Below are 19,419 nucleotides of genomic sequence, written 5' to 3' on the forward strand. Positions count from 1 at the left end.
TGCATCTGGATTGTACACCTCAGCACTATTACAGAGAAGAGACAGAGAAATAAACAATAGGATACAGGCGTGCACATGTCACATGACATATACACAATAAATATACAAAATCTGGAAACAGAATTAAAGATGCATAGGTATATTCAGTAATAAATAGACATCCCTGTACAGAACCCCATAACCAACAAAACATTCTCCATGCGGATGTGGAGTAAAGAAATATCGATTTATTTAAAAATTAGGTGTACGTCCCCATCGAACCAAGTCCAGCCTGGAGAGCTCCCAGATACGGTGAAGAAGTGAGGAGACGGTTGAAAGTAATATGGAAGTTTATACTTTACGAGTTCTTTCTGTTTTCTGGATTGTGATGTTTGATTTGATAGAATCATACGATCAGACCAAAAACCAATTTATTACTTTAATCTCTTTTATAATTATATCATTGAAAGAATCATCAGAATATGTTCTCATATGATCATTATACATTGGATAAAACATAGAAAGATTCTATAACAGTCTTTTTATCTCTACATTTAATCTATCTAATTTTATCCGTACTCTTCACGAAGAAAATGCCTGTGAATGCCATTCTAACATCCTATCCTATAAAGGATCGTGAAATAAACAGCAAAATATATCAGAGTGGTACAAGAAACGAAATAAATGAATTAACAGCAACCGGACAATGACAATCACAGAGTAACAGCAACCGGACGATTAGATTAGATTGAATGAAACCACATTAATAGAATTAGAATTAACCAATCATTTTGATTGAGGTAAATCCTGTACCTACCCTTCTACACGCATGACTTCTCAAAGGTGAAAACTAAGACTACATAATACAAATATATTTTCTCTGTTTTATCAGACACATAAGAAGAGCATACATATATTAGTTGTAAAATGGCTGATGTTCTTGAGCAAGATGCTGAGATCAGTAACCATGAAGTTAGTGGGAGAGAGAATATCAGAGTAACGGACTTGGATAGTATTGTTAGTTTTCAACAGCTGATAAAAGAAAGTTGGACAGAATCAAAGAAACTGTGGAGAATTGCAGGGCCTGCTATTTTTACCAGAATATGTTCATATTCGATGCAAGTAATCACAAGAATATGTGCAGGCCACATGGGTGTTGTAGAATTGGCAGCTGTGGCAATTCATGGCTATGTTATTGGAGGCCTGGCTTTTGGGTTCATGGTCAGTACAATCTTTCACTGTATTCTTTTTCCAAAATTTTATAATATGATTAAAAGAACTAGATTTATATATACAAATTAGATGTAGAATAAATGATGAGAGTTAGATCTTATTTATTCATAAGTTTCTAATCATATTTATTTAAGAAAACATTCTATCCATCCTCAACATACAAGACATTAATTTATGATCAACTTTCCTCGACTGAGATAAAGAGTGAGTACAGTGAGGAGATTAAAATTATTAGAAATGAAACTTTTCAAATAGCTCCTCGACAAATTGATGTAGATATAAACAGAAGAAATATTGTAAGGTAAACCCCTTACATTCCATGATCACATTGACAGAGGATGCACAGAGGCTAGTATGTCTTATCAGTTATTCATTTACATCTTTTGAATTGAATGTAGCTTAGACAATTGTGAGTGGACGACAACGTTCGTCATAAAGTCCACAATACTGTTACTATATTTGTTCTCATATGAGATCATAAATATGTGAAAGGTAATGCAGTTGCTCAGTGATTGATCTTCCATTATTTAATCTCAAACCAGACAATGGTGCCGACCCAATTGATGTTTTACCTGATCTGATGTAATTTTTTCCTAATTTACCTAGAAAGAGAGGTTAAGCTACCCATAGATGATTTCAGATGAAATTTTTTTGATTGAAACTCTTTCAAGTAATATGCTTACACTTAAAATATTACAGGTATTTTAATTGAAAAATGTATTTAATAGTTTCGGGTGAAAGAGTTTTAGCTAGAGCTATATGTGAAAAAAAAAAAAAAAAAAATGTTACATGTTTAATTTAAGTGGAATTGTTTGACTTAGAATTTTTTTTTTTTTTGGTTGTAACTCTACCATAGCTTTATGCTTTTAATCCATTACTCTTCCATCAAAGAATCTTGTAGATTGAATTTGACGATTTAAGGTTCTCACAAAATGTTATCTATATCAGTTTACCTAACACTTGCTTTTATTGCTAGTTGATCATAAGATTAAGGATTGATCGTGCCTAAATCAATATATGAGTCTTTTGTACTCCTAGTCTAAGAGGTTGGCTAGTAAATTATAAATGTTAAAAACTTTGTTGCTACTAGGTAGCTTAAATTTTTTTTGTTTTTTTACCCTCCACCAAGATAATAGCATATCTGTAAGGTTAAGGATAAAAAAATAACGTGTTGGTTCTTTCATTTGGATCACCTCATCTTTCATCTTCTCAACTTGTGGTTGAGACAATTAGTCAAAGGTGCCTAGGGAATGTTGTGAAATCTTTCAAGAATGCTCTTGAACTTCTAGGCACAATAATTTTCTAGTGAGGATAGGTCATTAAAGGGAGAATATAGTAGCAAATTTTTGTCTATTTTAAGTTTAGAGATTATATTTTTTCAAATCAATATCATTGTTAAGAAAATATTTTGAAGTGTTAGTTGACAATAACGATGAGTAGTCACAAAACCCTACGGAGAACAACTCCACATAAATGCCATCTCTTGTAATGTTAGAGACCTCACATATGCTTCCAATAAGTTGTCTATAATGAATAATATTAGTAGTTGAGCCCATTTAATATGATTACTATCTAAGAAATGGCAGTTACATAATATTCCCTTGAAGTTCCCTTAAGAGTTGTTTGGCTCCAAGCCTTTTAGAAAATTGTCTAATAAGAGAATGGATGCAACAAATTGTGCATGTTAATTTCTCTTGATTTATACTTGACTATTATCTCCTTTAGGGAGAAGTCTAAGAATTGTGTCATGTGAGAAACCTTTGACATGATTGGGAAGATATTGGGATATTAGTATATAGGTTCCTAATGATAGTCCTAAAAAACAACATTATGGCATTGGCTTCCTAACAACTCATTTTCTACATGACTAGTTTGCAATTTTTTTAAAATGTTAGAGTCTCTTGAGGAGAAAGATATCATATCAAAGTATATTAGTTTAATATATTTAGATGAGAGTTTAAAATTTTAAAAAAAGATTTCACATTGGTTTCAAGTAGTTTCAAGTGAAATGGTTTTTCTCAAAGCTTGAAATTATTTTGTTAGCCCAAATTCTAACACAATTATAAATTTCAATCCTTAGGGTGTAATAGTCACTCAAGCTTTCAAACTATTTAGGAGATTGAAAATGAGCTCACCAAACCCAAGATCACCTACAAAACAAAAGGTAGTCTTCCGTAAGCGAGTATGGAAATAAAATAGCTTACCATGACTAAGGATGCCAATAGTATACAATGATCAACGATTAATGATAAGAGTTATATAACAGCTAACACTAACAACAATAATTTGGATTTATGTTTTCTTTGTTAAAAAAAGTCACAAACTTCAAAATTCATGATATGGTATTAGAGTAAGTTATTGTTGTCAATTGAAAAAGAAATTAAAGTTGCATTTTCCATGGCCTAACTTACCTATGGTATTGTGTGAGAATTACAAACAAATAATTTCTCTTTAGAATGTTGTTGGCAAAAAATCTTATACAAACATCATCTAACATCATTTTAACTGTGTCTGTTATATAGCTATTGCTATCTTGATGTTCATTAATTTCTAGAAATTCAACTTTCTCAAAAACATTCATATATATTATCGCCCCTTACCATCCCTAAAATATGACCCTTGGACTGTCGTTTCTAAAACATGTCCCTTGTTCTCTGACCCTCCCTATCCCAAAAACACCATGGAACATAATGTTTCACCCATTAAGATGGAAAAAAAAATCCTTCCTCTAACATTTCTTGTAGTGAAGCCTCCAGAAGAATTTGTCCATTGCTCTGATGCATTGGGGTTGCACCCATACAACTCATTGGCTAGTTTTCTAGATATTTACTTTACTTGTATTACTTGGAGGATATCTCTCATATCTCCAATTTCCCTTCTCAACGTCCTTGTGATCATCCAACCGTAGTTCTAATACTCACTTTGTTACCATGTTGAAAAATTAAACAAATGAAAGGATGAAATATAGAAAACTCCCAAATAACATTAAGATTCTTATTTCAAAATGTACATACACTCCCAGATAAGTGTAAAATCTGCCCCTTGGCCACCACAATTTTTTTTTGCAGTTAACATTAATTATCATCATTATTGATAAACATTTTCCATCTAGCTTATAAGGGTTGAGTTCATAACTTTTTGATTCATGCCAATGGTGTCAACTCATTGATATTAAACTTGTATTATTACACTAGAATGTGTTAAGATCCCATAATTATGGTCATCACTAGACCTAGGCCTAAGCCTTGAGGGTTCGTTCTTGATGAACATGCATGTGTATCCTCTTGTAGAAAATTAGAGACATTGTAGTTCACAATCAAAGGGTTTTCATTCTCTCCTCTTGATGAGATCTTTGATCTCTCTTTAAACTTTGGCTATTAAATTCAGTGTAATCTATTAACTTAGTCTCATTATAATAAAGATATAACCATTATCATCAAGATACTCAACATTACGAATTATTAGTGCTCAAACATACACATGTATAGGGGTCATGTCATAGACCACACACCCAATGACTATCTCTAGTATACATCACATATATACAAGGAACTAGCTCATACACATCACAGGTGCACAAGCTAACTAGCGATGAAATTCATCACATACATAGTGAGTAGCTCCATAATACATCACAAATACACAGTTACTAGAGGTCATACAATTTCATCACAAAGACAGTAAAGACAACTTTTATATAGGCATCGCAAAGACAATAGTAATTGGCTCTTACACAATGGCTAAATATCTCTTGTCCATATTGCATCCCATATAAAAATTTAATTTAGTGCATTGCACACTATACTGTGGATCCCATTCTTTTCCCTTGTCTTCTACACCAATAGTAATTGGGAAGAAGATTTAGTTATTAACCACATACTACAGTCGAGGTCCATCCTTAGCCCTATAGGGTCAAGTATACCATATGACAATCAAGAAGAGGATTTGGTGCATCCCTAAAACTGTCTTCTTTAAGATGAATATATGTATAAATTGTAGTGACTTATTCAACTATAAGAAAGCATTCTTCATTAGTACCTAACCTTGTTGGAAATATAAACAATATTGTTCTGGTTTTGACTCTAATTTTCTATGTCTCAAAGATAATATCACAATTACAAATGCATTAACATTTTGGAGCAATGCTTGAGGGGTTTCTTTCAATCTATATATGCTTATATAAATCCTTAGAACACCATTTCAATACCTTCAATAACAAATGCCCTCATGCCAAACTATTTTTGGGAGAACTAACATAGTAAGCAATTGTTTTATATTGAAAATGCATTTCTTTGACCTCTCCTTTTCATATTGTGTTTTTCTATAGCTATTGACTTGGTTATTAAGGAAATGTATGATATTAGATGCATGAAAAGTTACATGTCATTTCGTAGGACCAACTTTGTTAGCAATGAGATGATAGTTGGTCTATCATGGATGCTTCACCATCATTCAATATAAAAGACATTGCAAAGTTTCCCTTGATTATTGCAAGTTATATTTGCATCTATTTCACCTAGCATGATGAAATTCCTAATATAAGGCCAATATGAAAGAAATAAATATATACCATTTAAGCATGTTAGTCAAACTATGCTAAATTTGGCACAATTAGTGAGGATGATGGTCTGAGATATAGAAGCCATCCACCAAGTTTCAAACCCCTAGAGGTATGTTCGGGCTAGGTTCGACTCTTGGGTGAATTTGACTGACGAATTTGACAGATTGGATCCTCTAGGTGGCTGCTTAGCCAACGATGTCTTGTAGTATAGGAGTATGCTTACTTAAATCGTTGTAATCCGTTCTATAAAGGTGGAGATTCCAACATCTATACATATTGACACGCTTCCATATAATAACATTATTCTATAGTAGAGTGGACTATTTGTAGACTAATTAATGTAATAAATAAAAATGAGAATGACGTGATGACGTATAAATAAGATAAACTACTAAACTTCATTGAAGAACTTTTCCTCATGACATGAGATTTGCGCCACAATGGTTGATTTATGTTGGGAGATGTCTGTCCACTCACATAAAGCAACTACAACTTGTATGTTGTCTATAAAGGGAATGGACCATTTCATTGGAAGAAGAAATTGTTGGAAGTGGTGATCCCCAAATCGTTAAAGGGAACTCCGCACGTCCCATCACCTCTTCCCACACCTATGTTTTCACACCTACCTATTGCAGTTTTCTTTCTAGTCTTTCTCTCACGCCATTCCAAGGCCTTTTTTTCCATTGCTCTCTCTCTCTCTCTCTCTCTCACCCTGCATGCTATCTCCTCCTCCTCACAGTTCTTTGATATCCCCTCTTTGCACTTCCAATGATGTCCCTAGACTATTTGAAAGCTTCCATTTCATTGCAGGCAGGGAGAATGCTGGTAGCAATTGGGGAACTTTCTTTTTTTCCTTTTTCTTTACACTTAGCAATTGCATTTTCTTGATAGTTTTAAAAACCTTTTCGACAAATCCAATTTTTGCATATCTTGCCATCATTGCATTTCATGAGACCACATTTCTTCTAGACATTCTGTTAAACAGTTCACGCGCTTTGTCTATGTTAAGGGGGTTATCCTGGTTTTCGTGGCAACGTAGGTATCTATTTTCCACATGACTTGCAGAATTCTGCCATCCATGGATAGGGATGACATGCCCTGCATAACCTTGGGGATCTGCCAAGAACTGATGCCACGTATGCTCAATTCAAAGACAGGGTTTGGTCATTTGAGTAGATGCCTATCCTAGATAGATAAATGGGTACATATCCTTTAAGAATGGATGCGTATTGTATGATAGATGTCTCTTATGGATGGATTTTTGTCTTGAATGAACAAATGTTTGTCGTGTATGGCTAGAAGTCCTAGAGTATACAAAGAAATGAACACTTTAATAACTTTAAATAACTTTAAATAAATTTTAAAAAAATTTAAAAAATAGTATTTTTTCGTATAATGATTGGGTTATTAAAATATGTTGGTCTAGTATGCTACAATAATGGTACAAAACTAGTGTAGAGGAAACCTTTGGACTACATCTTACAAAGCATAATGTAATCAAACATACATTATTTAGATTATTACTTAAATTTCTTGATCTCGTCATCTATGATTGTAACTTGTTATAATATGTATGAGCTTATAAGTTTTCTCAATCCTTTTGACTAATGTAATAAGACAAGGTCAAGTAAAAGGTTGGGAATGCACTGTTGATTTGGACTTGTTACACAAAAGGTGTAACAAATATAACTTGACTATCTTTTATCCATTGTGCTTTTTCTTACCTTGTTCGTGTCTTCAATGATTTGACCTAATCATAAGTGAGCTATACAAAATATTCAAACAATTAGCAACATTGGAGGTTTAAGTCAAAATAACTATTTCTTGAAGGTACAAAGTTTTTCTTAGAGACACAATTGAACTTGAAATTTGTTTTAGGGTTGTCAAAATCTTAGAACTAAATGTTGGTGATAATGAAAGACTCTCTAAGCAGCTATTAATGTTAATAAAAATTTGGAATTCAAAGGGTACCTCATTTCCTTAAAGATGTGGGATTTTCTGACAAGTCTAAGATCTTTGTTTCTATAGTTTAAATGTAACACCTTGAAATAATAGGGAAGATATGTTTGACATGTTTTGATGCATAATTTTACAAGGTTTGTTGTAGATGACAACCTATCTCACATAGAAGATAGTTTGTCTTTAGTGCCTAATTGTTTCACATGATATCAAAACCTTATCACTAGATTTTTGTATATTCTTGTACTGAATTTTTATATAGCAATATAAGACTTTTTTATGCCAATGTTGAATATTTGCATATCTCAATTAAATTTTGCTCATTGAAATATTTGATCAAACTTCTACTCAGAAAAAATGCTTAAATTAGATGTGGATAGTCCTATTATAGACATTGGAATGTAAGTATCATTCCTTCAAGTTTGTTTCTACATTGGAAGCTGCACGAGTGCTGATCTGCCTCTCAACTCATGGGTTTGAAGTTTCAAAATAGAATTTGGTCAGAATATGAAGACTTCTGTTCGTTGGAGGAGCCATGATTAGCTAAAAACGAGACCATTTATGTTGGAATGACAGGCTTGTAACAATTATGTTGATTGTTTGAAAGATAATTCTTGCAGCTTCATCATTGAATGAAAAAATGTATATTTTTAAATGTTAACCCTTCGTGGAGTCAGACAATTAGCTTTCAAAGATTCTACCTGATCCATGACAACACATTGCTCTATGTTTGACTTATACTCAATATAATTTTCTTTTCACTAAATCAACCATGCCAAAATTTCAATCGTTTATGTGCAGTTGGGAATGGGCAGTGCGTTAGAAACCCTCTGTGGCCAGGCTTTTGGAGCAGGAAAAATTCAAATGCTTGGAGTGTATTTGCAGCGTTCATGGTTAATATTGTTGGGTGCAGCAGTGCTTTTGAATTTTATTTGCATCTTCGCCACTCCAGTTCTTAAGCTACTGGGACAAGAAAATGATGTAGCTGATCTAGCGGGTGAATATGCGCTTTGGATGCTACCACAGCTGTTTGCGTATGCATTATTGTTGCCAATGCAAAAGTTTCTTCTGTCACAGAAAAAACTCATGGCCATGGCTTTTATTGCCTTAGCTGCAATGATAATCCATGCTTTTCTGAGCTGGTTATTAATCTTCGAAGTGGGTTTGGGGTTGGTTGGAACAGCTATTTCATTAAATCTATCATGGTATATTAACGTTACTGGTCAGTTTTTATATATAGTTTACTTTTGCCGAGATGCTTGGAAGGGGTTCTCCTGGCTCGCTTTTCATGATCTATGGGCTTTTGTTCGACTTTCAATGGCTTCAGCTGTTATGCTATGGTTAGTAGCATAGTGGTTGTGGTTATTTTCTTTCTGGTGAAAACCTTAATTAGTAGATGATAATGAATAATATATCTGAGGAAGTGAGTCAATCTGTGTTAATCATATTCACTTGTGGTGGTGCCATTTTCAGCTTGGAGTTCTGGTATATGATGTCATTGGTTGTTCTGACGGGTCATCTAAAAAATGCAGCAATTGAAGTTAATGCGATATCTATCTGGTAATAAGCACCTCCGGAAGTTTATTTAAAAGTCCAACTTTTTTCTCAAATGCAGTTTCATTTTAGTAGCATAACTGTAACTTGTATGAACCCCCACAAGTCTAGTTCCAGCTCTTACTGGCTGCAATGAACTCGTGTATTTATGTGTAAGACATTTGCATTTCATAGGTCAAAAGGGCTTTACACGAATGGGGAGTCCCTAGTCACGGTGTATACGGTTGTTTAAAGTTAAACCTTTAATCAATTGGAATTACTAGTTAAATGTACCCCTTTTGACCGTTTTTTATCTGTTCCTTTTGCAGCATGAATTTGAATGGATGGGAAGCCATGATCTTCCTTGGTTTCAATGCTGCCATTAGGTATGATTTTTTCCGCTACTGATGTAAAACTTTCACCACTGAATCAAAGAAATTGACTTTCTAAAAATAGTAGTAGTGGTTAAAACCGCCCTGCTGTTCCAGCAAAGGGGATACAAATGTCAATTAAAAGTTTGATTGGCTTGTTTTATTAATCCTATGGAGTTCAATTAGGAATTCGCTGCTGTGTGGACATCTTTTATTATATTTAGTAATGCATTTGATGAGATGGATAATGGGGGAAGGAGGGTGAGTTTGACAGTTTGTAATTATTTGTACTTTCTAATCCAAACAGAATATTAAATGTGCTGTATATTGAGCTCTAAATCTTCCTCTGAGCTGCATTATTTTGTTTTTATCTGTTTGAGCGTGAGTAAGCATTGTTGTATCTTCTTTGCTTGTAGGTTTAACATGACTCTTGCTTTCTAGCTTTTTGTTGATATTGTTCATAGCCTTGAGTAATGAGTATTCATTACCAATAGAGATCTGTCCGCATCAGTTTGGTATCGGAGGTATAAGTTTATTTATTTTTCCTGCAATCACTCACTACACTACATCTATTTCTACATTCAGGGCAAGTTAATATAGTATAAAACAAATAATAAATGGTATGTTTGCATTAGTTGCGATACAATGTTTCTGTTGTTCTCTTCTTCACCTGTGGGTTGTGTTTTGATCCATTAACTTTTGGAACAGAGTATCTAGCTGGCAGAGATAGAGTTCTGAATGGTTCAGAAAATACTTGTGGCTATGGCTATGTATGCAGATAGTTGTTTTGTGATATTAAAATAGGATGACCAGGCAAGGAAGAGGCAGAACCAAAGAAAAGAAAAGCAAAGAAAGTTGCAAAGATAGAGCTTCAGTTGAAGGAATTATGCTGGACATTAGAGTAGCGTGAGACAAGCTAATATTTGGAAAGCTAAGAAAAAGAACGTTGTAGCAAAAACATGGAAGGAGTGTGAAAAGATCAAAAAGATTGGCGGAAATAAATATATTTATCTTGTGAGCAAGAGTTCTTTTCAAAGAGGAAAGTCATTGAATCTAGTATCCGTCAAGAGAAAGATTAAATCTAAGAGTTGGCAGGATTACTAATGGATTGAAGACCCTTAAACTAGCTTTGAACCAAGAGATTCAAAATTTTGAAAAGGGAGTACTCTATTCACCATCAAATCAGAGAAATCAGAGAAATTCAATTAATAGTGGTTGAAACTGCCCTTCTCTATTCTAGAGGACTGGATACAAATGTCAATTAAAAGTTTGATTAGCAGTTGAAATTATAAGAGAGATTAGATTTGGTGCTAAGGTGTATTATTCCTATTTTCTAATCTAAATAGAATATCAACTGTGCTATATGTTGATTGTTTGCTGCTTTAGATCTTCCTATTCCATTCTTTGCTTTATATATTTGATCATGACTTAAAACTTTGCTTAGAAGCCTAGCCTGACTCTTCCTTTCTAGCTTCTGTTGTTTTGATACTGTTCATAGCATTGAGTAATGATTACTAGGGAAAGGGTATTTTTTGGAATTTAACTTGCAGGTTCATAAATATGTCTGCATCAGTTACTATTTCATGTTTCATATTCCTTTTGGGTTCTTTGGAATGAAAATTATTAGCCGAATACATGACCTTATATTCAAGGTAGATAGAGATTACTTGAACAAATAAAAGATTTCTTCATTTTTTCAGTGGTGCTATTTCATATCTTTGGCAAACTTGCAAGCTGCTTAGTCTGTATTGAATCCATGCAGTGTGAGAGTATCAAATGAGTTGGGAGCTGGTCACCCTAAAGCTGCAAAATTTTCTGTCATCGTTGTGATTCTAACATCACTTTCTATTGGCCTTATATGTATGGGCATCATTCTTGCAACCAAAAATGAGTTTTCAGTACTATTCACGAATAGTAAAGTGGTCATGGAAACAGCATCCAATATGGCATTGTTACTTGCAGTGACAATGGTTTTGAACAGTGTACAACTGGTTCTATCAGGTAGAGTACAAATGCTAATTCACAATTCTTGGTTTACATGGCTGTGAGCAGTTTACGCTATATAATTGATGACCTCTTTGATTATGGATTCATAACGTTGTATCATAATTTTTGAATCCTCTGTTTTTGTGTGCAAACAACTCAGATGTTGCTGTAGGCGGAGGTTGGCAAGGTCTGATCGCCTATGTAAACGTAGGGTGCTACTATGTTATTGGATTACCCCTTGGCCTTCTTATGGGATATAAATTCGAGCTAGGAGCGAAGGTAGACATAGATTCTTCTTTACAGAATGCAAATTCTCAATTGCTCTTTGTTGTTCTCTTGAAATTGGTCTTTTTTATGTTGAAACAGGGCATTTGGACTGGAATGATTTGTGGAACAGCCCTCCAGACTGCCATTTTATTGGTTATTGCATATTTCACTAACTGGAATCGAGAGGTAAGCATCATATTTCTGAAGAGGCTATTGGGATAACTATCTCATTACTGTGGTGACTACTTTTTATTTTTTGTAGTGCAGGCTGCTCAAGCTGAGGATCGTATGAGGGTATGGGGAGAATCAGCTGAGTCTTATGCAAATCGATCATTGGAAGATAAGTGAGTGCATGTTAAATAGACTACTCGAAAAACACTAATAACTGTACAACCTACTCTCACATTGTGATCCACCCTCTCACATTTGAGTTGCAGGGGAAAGAGAATGTTGTTCTCAAGATAGTATCTAGAAGATGTCTTCTGTAAAGAAGAAAACTCTACAAATAAAACTCTCCAAATATTTGAACTGCAGCTACAAATTAGTGGTTTGACACACAACATGCTATACCGTGAATTAAACGTTTGTTAGCAAGTTTTGTAACTCTAATTCAATGAAAAATTTTCGTTAGCAAGTTTTGTAACTATAATTCAAAATTAAACGTTTGTAATATAATTCAATGAAATTTTTTCGTCATGCGGTAAGATAATATAAATTTCTTAGTGAGAAACAAACTGCCCATTGAACAAAGCATGATGGAATTCTCATTCAGTTAATTATCAGAAATGTCAGCATTTTGCAAGTTGTCTATAAATAGTAGGCAATATTTGAATACGAAAACTATGGATAAAACACATAAATAGATGATATGAAAGAAACACAGAATACCTTGTCTTCTACTTTTTCAACGTCATGGATGGACTGAGCAGAAGTCAATACACCCTTTCACTTGATTTGTTCTTTGATGTTGCTATTGGGTGGAATGTGATTGTTCAAATCTGAATAGATAGAAAATATGACAGCATGTAATTAAAATATGAGAAGATGCAGAAAATGAGAGCAAATGGTTTAATTTATAGATTTTTGATGGAAAGAATCAATGGCTAAAATTCAATGTCAGATGGATGGATAGGACTGATTGAAAAAATGACATGGATTCAAGGCTTAACCTTGTGAGATTTATGTCAAAGTGGAATGGGGGTGTAAGAGTTAGGTGTGTGTGAGCACACATGGAAAATCTCGTGAAAGAGATAAGGAAGAAAGGTAGGGTGGCTATCTTACATTATGACATGTGTAAAAGATATGATAACTACGAGGTGATCTTTGCATGCACATACATGTGAACATAAGGTGGTAGGAATATTTGTCACATGACGGCCTAAATCAATTAATTTGTAGGTACTAGTTAATGTAATTATTTGATAAGGATTAGGGTTAAAAGATAAAAAATGAAATAAATAAAGAATAAAAACCTCCTGATGATGAATCACGGAGTGTGATTCGAAACGTTGATGGAAAAAAATGCTCATACAATCTAATCCAGAAACTTGCATACAAAAATAATAAATATTTATATAATTAGCTACAATGAGATAACTTCGGGTGTGGTCGGATATCAATGAATTCATGTGTCTACGACATTTACTAGATAATTTTGAAGTCAATTTGAAACAAAACCTCATTTCTCAACACCTAGTTAGTGAAAGATGGAAGGCAGATCTAAGAATTGAGTAAAATTTGGTGATTATATGGTACATTGTTTAAACAAACAATAAGAAATTAAGTGAATTTACTTTGTGTAGAAGAAATTACAAACTATTCTCTTGGATAGAATTTTTCTAAATATTTGAACATTTTATAATTGAAAGCATTTGGAACGTGACTCAAATTATACAATACAAGGATTATATAGAGTTTCTAGCTATTCAATACTCGAAGTACATAACATAGTTTCAAGATATTTTTTGTTTGAGAAGCAACCATTCTTAAATATTCATTTGGTAAGTTGGAAGTGATATTGATAATATCATTGGATAATATTTGCAAGAACTTCAACTAGTTCTACTACCAAGATTGCAAATACTTCAAAAATGCTATCTCAATTTGGATGCCTTAACGGTCACTCAAGAGATGAGTAGCTTCGACTCCATGGAGGAACAGGTATCCCAGATGCAAACGGAGAGTGAGGTTGCTACCTCATTGCTTGAGTTGAAAAATATCAAATTAGAAGATGATTTAAGAGCAGCTCAAGATATCAGTCAGGCACTTCAAGAAAATCTTACTGTTACAAGAAATAAGAGAAGAGAACTTTGTGAAAAATTGCAAAATGAGAATGATGAAAAGGAATCACTTAATGATATGATAAGCAAGCTGAAACAAGAGATCATGACAACAAAAAATGAAATGCAGGATATGACTATGAGATTTTGCAAAGAGATTGAGGACAGAAAGAAGAATGAAGAAGAATTAACCAGAAGACTAAGTGATGCAGCAAATGAGATCACAAGACTTAGCTATGAAAATGACATGTTGAAGACAGATTTGATGCATACTCAGAATGACTCAAATGAACTAATGAGACAAAAAGAAATCTTGGAAAGGGAATTGGAAACTGCAAATCAACATAAAGAAAAATTCAAGAAAAGCTCACAAGAACTTGGTACCTTATTAAAGAATCAAAAACCCAAAGGTGACACTTCTGGAATTGGCTTTGAAATTGGTGAAAGCTCTGGTACTGCAAATACTCAGGATCACAGCAAACCGGTAAGACCACCTAATGCTTATTAAATTCAATGGTAAATGCTTTAACTGTAATAAGTATGGTCAAACACTTATTATTTTTGCTAATGGAAACAGGGGTTATTCAGTTACTTTGTCATTATTGGCAAAGGGGGAGTAGTATTCTATATCTAAAATTTTGATGCATGCTATGTATACTTTCATGTTTATCTCTGTAAGGGAGTAGTATACATTGTATTTTCTGCAAAGGGATAGTGTATATGCTTAGGGGGAGTAATTTTGATTATGACATATTTTTTTTGTAAAACACTTAGATGTCAAAATTTTCCTAAGTGTTGCCATCAATGCCAAAGGGGGAGATTGTTGGCATTTTTGATGATTATGTTGTGATTGTCATTGATAGACACACACTTTCTTTGAGATCAGTTTTTCTATGTATGAGTTATGCTCAATCGGTATTTGTTCCAAACTGGTATTATGTATTATAGTCTTTAGGCTATCAGTGTTCTGCAGAAAGTGTTTACCGATCTCAAGCGGTATGAAGATTTTTAATGTTTGATAGTTGAAATGGAATCAATCTTGTTAGACATTTTTGATAAAAAAAATTTGAATGTTAGTTTTTATTTTTTTCTATTTTTTCTTGTGTTTTTAAAGCACTCATGTCCATCTTTTGCATGATTTCATGCAATGTATAAAGCTACTTTTCATGTGCATATTTATATCTACATAAGTTTAAAGGTAAAGTGAGAAAAATTCGTTGTTGTATTTGATAATGGTCGAGTTAACTTTACAATAGTAATTTTTTAATTGTGTTGATTGTTTTTTTTCAATAAGTATTTTTTAGGTGAAAATATTGGATATTATCTTTAATTTTTACTTATTCTAGTATTGTTTTAGATTTTACATATACTACTTTTATTATAAAAAATTATTACATTTTTTTAACTCCAAATGTTTCACATGATGTTTTTTCATAATATAGACTTTCTTTATCATTTTTTTCAATAGCTTTTTCTTTTAATCCACATGCATTGAAATTTTGTTATACAAGGTACATAATAATTTTAGGAGATGTGAGGAGGAGGTGTATATATTTGATCAGTTTGGTAGAACTTTGACTCTCATTGCCCTACTTAGTTAGGCAAGCTAGTGATCAAAGCAAGTGGGACCTTTCTATAGGAATGTTCATCTCACATTGAAATTTACTCTCATTCAAGTGATGGGCTTCTTGATGGGCATCACTAGTTGTCTATTTTCATGCATGAAGAGTTGTTAGGTTTTATTGTGTCTTTTATTTTGTGCATAGGTTTTCTTGTTGCACATATGGTGTGGCTAAATGCAACATCATGATGGGCCAAATAGTAACAATGAAAAAAATGGTTGGATGGAAAAGTGCTAACATTTCTAGTTCAAATTTGTATTCTCTAGTTCAAATTTGTGATTTAGAAAGAAAAAAATGAAAAAAAATGGTTGGATGGAAAAGTGCTAACATTTCTAGTTCAAATTTATGATTTAGAAAGAAAAAATGGAAGGAAAAAGAGTTGTCATTTCTAGTTCAAATTTGTATTCTCTCCAATAATGACTTGGGATTATGTTTATTAAGGCCATTGGGAATATCAAAACTTCCTACAAACATACACAAATCAAATATTTGGTGTTATCTTACATTATTTATGACTTCATCCTTGAAGATAATAAATATTTTTGTGAATAAATTTAATAAAATGAAAAGGATTTATAAAAGAATTACGTGTATTATAAAAAATTATTTTGTCTCATACACATGTAATGAACCATGTATAATTTTTTAAATATGACACTTGTGCCACATTCTAGACTTTATTGTCTATAATTTTTTTGTAAAGTTTTAAATTTTGGTATTTTGTTATTAGCAAGCTAAGTTGTGGGTAGAAAATAGTTTTTAGTGAAGTTTTCAAATCACATTAAAAAATAATAAACAATTGATTATTTTAAAAAAGGTCATAAAAACATATTACATTTACTAATGTTTCCTTTATTAATAAACAATATTTGATAGATTTTTTGTTTTAAATTAGTTTAGCTCAGAAGGCACCTGCTTAATTTTAAAAAACATTTAGTAATGTCTTTTTGAAATATCTTATTTTCACCAAATTAATATAAAGATTTGTTAAATATAAAGTAAAAGTCATAATTTACATTTAATTTCTTATATTTTCTTTTGATATTATGATTAGAAGTGGGTTTTTGAAAGGACTCAAACTCTTTTATAACATGACACCAAAAAATAGAGAATGCATTAACAGAGAAAAAACATAAGAAATTGAACTCCATTAGGAATGGAGTTCAAGAACTAGCTTCAATGAAAACAAACTAATAGAATAACAAAAAACTGCAAAGAAGATATCTCAAATGGTCTTGTAATACACCTAATTAGCTTGTTCAATAAATTCTTTCTTTTTTTGAACATGTTTGCATCTTGCTCATTTACGGGGCCTCCCAATTTAACTATCTTCTTAACCTAGAAGAAAATTAAATTTTGTAAAGCATTAAGATTCCATTGATTGAAATATTAGCTAGATCACCTCCTTTTTTTTAAAGAGAAATGATTGAGAATACTTTTCCACTTGCACCTTCATCTCCTTAAGTTTATAATTAAACACTACATAAGGTCTCTCAAGCACAATCCATACTTGAAAAACTATGTAATTTATAAAATGAATGCTCACTTAGTATTGGTATTCATAACATGCGAGCTATTATGGTGGAAGTGAATAAGACTATTAGTTAAAATAAAGCTAGTCTAAAGTGTAAGGCTTAATTTGCTACTTGAGAGTAGTGGGTACATTCTCTCACTAGTGCAATCGGGACTTCTCTCTTCATTTCTAAATAAAAAGTAGTGTTGGAAGAAGGTAACTTCAAGGCATTGATAACAAATAAACAAGTAGACTAGACATTGTGATGTAGAATATAAGTATGAATCGACTGAGGTTAAAAGTTGTACGTTTACATCAAATGAAACCTTACATTGATCGTAGTTCATTAGCACGGTCGTCCGAATGGAGGCAAGGTGTTCATATAATCCGATTGTCCTTTTCTTTCAATGCAATAGTTGTAGTTCACCAAATATTCTTTAGTGGTCCAAAGAAAAAGGGGTAACATTTTGGGATCTCAAGATGGTGAATGTGCATAGATTGCTGAAGAAGAACCTAGAATTCATTACCCAACGAAACCATGGGCGAGCTGTGAGTAGCCAGTGTGCCTCAACATGGTGCCAATGATTTGGGAGAGAAAGAACCTCTACAGTTAGAAACCTGCAAGGGGTTTCTCTCATGTAGAGCAGAGGCTGAAGAAACGGAAGAAGAAAAGATTGAGGTCAAAGAACGAAATATTAATCTATCATCAGACTTCCAAATGTATTATGAGAAGTCATATATTGTGCAAGTGGTTCATTGCATATGAAAATGGCGTCACTCTAACATTCATGAATTGATGTGAACAATCTTGTTTTGATAGGGTGCTTCCGAACCCATTCCTACCGGGCCTCAACATGGTGCTACGAATTTGGGAAATGGAGCACCTCCTCAGACACAAAATCCATAGGACAAACTTGCAAGATGGTCTTCTCATACAAAGGAAGGACGGAGAAAAGGAAGAAGAAAAAAATGAGGTCAGAGGATAAGAAGGTAAGTTGTCATTCTTCTTGTAAATATATTGGGATGTGTTATCCAATTGTGCAAGTGGTTAGTTGAATACAAAAATATGTCACGCTAACAGTCATGCATTAATCAGAACTCTTATATTCTAAAAGGGCACTTTTGAAGCCATTTCATGTGGGCCTCAATATGGTATTGTGGATTTGAGAGAGAAGACATGTCCACAGTCACAAACTCCAGATATCAAACTTGCGAGAGGGTCTTCTCATACAGTGTAGTCAATGAATGAGAGGAAGACAAGAATACTAGGGTCGAAGGAGGAGAAGGTAAGTTGTCATTGTACTTCTAAATGTATCCGGATGGGTCATTAGAATGTGTAACTGGTTTGTTGCATATGAAAATGATCTCACGCTAACAATTATGAATTTATTTGAAATCTCCTATTCTCATAGGTCTTTTCTGAAGCCATTCCTAGTGGACCTTAGCATGGTGCTATGGAATTGGGAGAGGAGACACCTCCTCAGTCACAAACTTCGTAGGTACCTTCAAGGGGGTCTTTTGATACAAAGAAGTTAATGAACGAGAGAAAGAAGAAAATGTTGAGGTCGAAGGACAAGATGGTGAGTTGCCATTATACTTCTAAATGTATTAGGATTTAGCATTTTGTGCAAGTGGAGACATGGTTCATTGCATATGAAAATAATGTCATGCTAACATTCATGCACTGATGTGAACTCTCTTGTTCTGATAGGGCACTTTTGAAGTCGTTCATTCACAAACTCTATAGGTAATTGCAAAGGGGTCTTCTCATATATAGAGTAGACAATAGACAAGAGGAAGAAGAACATATTAAGGTCGAAGGAGGTGATGATATTGAAAGAGAAGTTAATTTAGCATTGTAATACGAAAGTATTGTGTCATTTTCTTGGTTAGGTGGTTGCTTGCATATGGAAATTATGTCATGCTAGAATTAATTCAACTCTAGTGCTATAGACATGCATCCATGTATATGTACTCCTTGTAATGTTATCAACTGACATTTTAGGGCAACAATGATGAGAGAGGTGGTGGGCATAATAAGGCCAATTTAGATTTCAAAGAGGATGTGGTAAGTTTATTGTTTTAAGATAGTGCTATATGTGATTACTATACATTT

General features: G+C 33.3%; 1 protein-coding gene across 1 annotated transcript; it reads left to right on the top strand.

The window, feature by feature from the left end:
- Positions 1 to 1,011: 1,011 nt before the first annotated feature.
- On the top strand, positions 1,012 to 12,237 carry LOC131857800 (protein DETOXIFICATION 33-like). The gene is made up of 8 exons (XM_059210525.1): positions 1,012 to 1,200; positions 8,534 to 9,072; positions 9,206 to 9,292; positions 9,595 to 9,651; positions 11,399 to 11,637; positions 11,783 to 11,901; positions 11,989 to 12,075; positions 12,157 to 12,237. Exons 1-8 carry the CDS (start codon positions 1,096 to 1,098, stop codon positions 12,235 to 12,237), a joined length of 1,314 nt encoding a protein of 437 aa, XP_059066508.1. The 5' UTR covers positions 1,012 to 1,095.
- Positions 12,238 to 19,419: the final 7,182 nt, after the last annotated feature.

Source organism: Cryptomeria japonica, chromosome 8 (genome assembly GCF_030272615.1).
Source record: "Cryptomeria japonica chromosome 8, Sugi_1.0, whole genome shotgun sequence".
Taxonomy (NCBI): Eukaryota; Viridiplantae; Streptophyta; class Pinopsida; order Cupressales; family Cupressaceae; genus Cryptomeria; species Cryptomeria japonica.

Excerpts from the sequence above, each read along its gene's own strand:
- LOC131857800 (XM_059210525.1), top strand. The coding sequence starts at position 1,096 with ATGCAAGTAATCACAAGAATATGTGCAGGCCACATGGGTGTTGTAGAA. Across the intron at positions 9,073-9,205 it reads GCTTCAGCTGTTATGCTATG|CTTGGAGTTCTGGTATATGA; the intron begins GTTAGTAGCATA and ends TGCCATTTTCAG. Across the intron at positions 11,902-11,988 it reads AATTCGAGCTAGGAGCGAAG|GGCATTTGGACTGGAATGAT; the intron begins GTAGACATAGAT and ends ATGTTGAAACAG.